Raw genomic sequence first — 3374 nt, forward strand, 5'->3', positions numbered from 1 at the left:
CTACTACTGCAGATAAGGAGGCGGTCTGCTTTCCTCCACCCCAGAGAGAAGGGTTACATCTCCAGGTCCGGGTACCCCCACCCCCAGAGGGGCAAAGTGTACCCGGACCTGGGATATAGAGTATGTTTGGGGAGTGTGAATGTGTGTCTATTTGTTTCTGTCTCCATGTCGGGTGAGTGCCGAGTATTTGTTGGTGTATATGGGGGTGGGATCAATATTACAGTCTTCCAATATTATACTCAAGTATTTCATGATGTTTTAAAAATTAATGTTCTAAGACAGTCTAAGTTTTTATTCTTTCAGGCGCAGGCTTGTTGGAGTTAAATGCTCTGAGAGGAAAGAATAAGGATCAGACTACAAGCAGATCTGATCTGAGGTCAACATGTACAAACAGGTGTCCTGCTCTCGATGACATATTAATGCTTTCAGAACTAAAAATTTATATACGGAGCTCTGATTGGTCAGCAATCAAAAAAGGATTTGATCAGAAATATAGTAGTAGTAACAATAGAGTAATTTAGTATTATTTTCTTAACTTTCCTACAGAGAGTGCAGAACAGAAGGAAAACCGGTTTCATGGCAAGTGTTGATGATGTCATGATGTTAGCGTTTCATGTTGTAGCACAAAGAAGAAAAACAGCTGGTTTCATGAAATCAGTGATGCATTTTAATGATGATGCAAATTGTTGATGTTTTCAATAAAAGCCTTGCCTTTTTTCTCCTTAACTCTATGTGACAGAGATCTTACTCACACTCCTCACACTGAGTGATCTGCCTGCTACACAAGAGCTCTCAGCTTATCCCAGAAGGTGCTGGGTTACACCTGTTGTCACAAAACGTCTTCTATGTCTGATTCCAACAAACTTTATCAGATAGAGGCTGGCTTTTATTTTTTCTTGGTAACATTATAGCCATTTATACATTCATGTGACAACCCTGCAGCTGCATATTGTGAAAGATTGGGATGTCCTGAAACCAATGATCAGTGCACTCACAGATTATGTATACTGGATATAAGCAGCAGCTACAACATATTGAATTGCGTCCTTGAATGCTCCCTCTCTGTTAGAGTTACAGTTTTAAACAAAATATATTCCAATAAGCAAGAACTGTCATGGTCCTGGGTCTTTGACCCAGTGTTTTGAGTTTATTGTTATTATTTTCCAGTTTCTGCTGTTTTGTATTTGTTCTTAGGGTTTGAGTTGTGTGTTTCTATCATCCCTACCTTTGTCTCTCCTCTCTGTCCTGTTCGTGTCCCCGAGTTGGTATTGTGAAACAGTCTGCGAGTTTCCTGTTTTACTTTGTAGCTCTGTGTCTCGTTATGTCCATTAGTTCCAGCTGTGTCCCCTCCTGTCTGCCATTTCCTGATTACCTGATGTGTGTGTTTATACTGCGTGGCTGCCTGTGCTCCTCGTCGTGTCGTCTGTGTTTCTCTGTGAATCTTCTGTGTATTTAGCGTTATCCCATGTTTCACCGTGTCTCTCTGCTCCTCGCCCCGTGTCCTCCTTTTGTGTTAGTTTTCCCAGTTTCCCACACCTCGGTTATTGTTCACTGCAATTAAAACTCACTTACACCTCCGCCACTGTCTGCTATTTGGATCCTCCTTTCTCACCTCCACATGACTCCTGCCCCAGCTGTGATAAGAACTTAATCAATCAAATAATCTTTAGTTTCAACCCCGGTTTGAACTTGAGGAATAGGACCCAGTTGCACCCTGTTGATCATAGAAACTTTGCTTCATACATTCACCTGAGACTCTGCTGCTAACATGTTACATGGCTTTACATTACGACTGAACCAGTAACTACAGCAAGAGGAAGTAAGAGAATGTCTCTGTGTGTACAGTACTGATAGCTGGTGCACCAACACAGTTGTAGTATGTGACTGTTAAATCTTCCCAGAGAGTTTATTGCAGTTATAATTTCTCTTGAGCAAATTCCAATGGATGCTAATGATAACTTGACAGTTAAACATTTGTACAGCAGCATTATCAGTGAGCAGATTTAGCAGGTGTCCATTGTAACTTGGGAACTTTAATCAAGTGGACTTAAAAGCCAAGCTCCCTGAATTGCACCAACTTTTTATATGTGCCAACATAGGAACTAACCCACTGTATTTGTTTTAATGTGCTACAGCTACCACACTAGGCCTCAGTTTGAACTAAAACAAAACATGAGAATAAACTAAATGAGAAAATTGCATGTTTCAAAGTGAAGTGTGTCATAGTTTCACAGTCAATTATCCAGTGGAGGATTTTTCTTTTCCTTTGAAGGTTTGAAATGTGAACATTGTTCTGCTGCAGTCAATGGACTAAACCAGAGAAGAAGAAAACAGACTTACCATGAAGATCCTCAGTGTCGATCAGTATAATATCAGTCTTACGTCTGCAGTTTAGTGTCAGCACAACTTTCACATCATATTCATCTCAGCACAACTAAAACACGTTCACTGACCCATGATACACCAGTGTGCAGGCTGAACTCTCAAGAAAGCTACGTAGCTGCTCCACTTCTGAATTACACAAGTTGTTGTTACTCAGGTCCAGATGTTTCAGATGAGAGGGATTGGACTTGAACAGAGCTGAGATCAGAGAGCTGATCTCTGACAAACCACAGGTCTCCAATCTGAATAGAGAATAAAAAATGTCTGGATAAGTTTTTAGACAAATTGTGTGTTTGAAATCATTCAGGGCTCCTGGCACCAGCTTTGGGGAGTCGTTCGCAGGGTCATATTTTAACTCACACACACACACACGCATACCTACACATACACACCCCACTCACATCCTGGGCCATCTGACCTCAGGAAATCCCATGATAGGGTGGGGCCAGGTTTCACAATGACCTCACCCAAAACTCTGGCTGATTGTGACCCACACCCATTTTCACACCTCGGCTCATGTGATTAGAGAATTATCAGGGGTCCCTTTGTCCCTCTTTGGGGGGGAAACTCCCACTAGGTTTAAATCTGGGACTCTCCACCATTTGACCTTAGAACTGAAGAAGCTTCTCAGATGAGAGGTGAAAGGACTTCAAGCAACTTAAAGAAGTCCAGACGCTTTTCTTTGCAAGCTCCTTCAATAATTACTTCCTCCAAACCATCAACATGTCTTTTAGACCCCATTCCTACAAAACTGCTCAAAGAAGTCCTGCCATTAATTAATTCTTCGATCTTAAATATGATCAACCTATCTCTAATAATCAGCTATGTACCACAGGCCTTCAAGCTGGCTGTAGTCAAACCTTTACTCAAAAAGCATCTCTAGACCCAGTAGTCTTAGCTAATTATAGGCCAATCTCCAACCTTCCTTTCATATCAAACATCCTTGAAAGAGTAGTTGTCAAACAGCTAACAGATCATCTGCAGAGGAATGG

The 3374-nt window shown here is 41.4% G+C and overlaps 1 protein-coding gene across 1 annotated transcript in view; it reads right to left on the bottom strand.

Annotated features, from left to right (window-relative positions):
* Positions 1-3374, bottom strand: part of LOC102214234 (uncharacterized) — a gene marked incomplete at both ends in the record, with an annotated part of 14682 nt that overhangs the window by 8407 nt on the left and 2901 nt on the right. The window contains one exon of the mRNA XM_013908101.1: positions 2454-2624. Coding sequence (XP_013763555.1) covers positions 2454-2624 — 171 coding nt within the window. The remainder of the gene's footprint in view (positions 1-2453; positions 2625-3374) is intronic.

Source organism: Pundamilia nyererei, unplaced genomic scaffold (genome assembly GCF_000239375.1).
Source record: "Pundamilia nyererei isolate P.nyererei 1_Seehausen unplaced genomic scaffold, PunNye1.0 scaffold01193, whole genome shotgun sequence".
NCBI lineage: Eukaryota > Metazoa > Chordata > Actinopteri > Cichliformes > Cichlidae > Pundamilia > Pundamilia nyererei.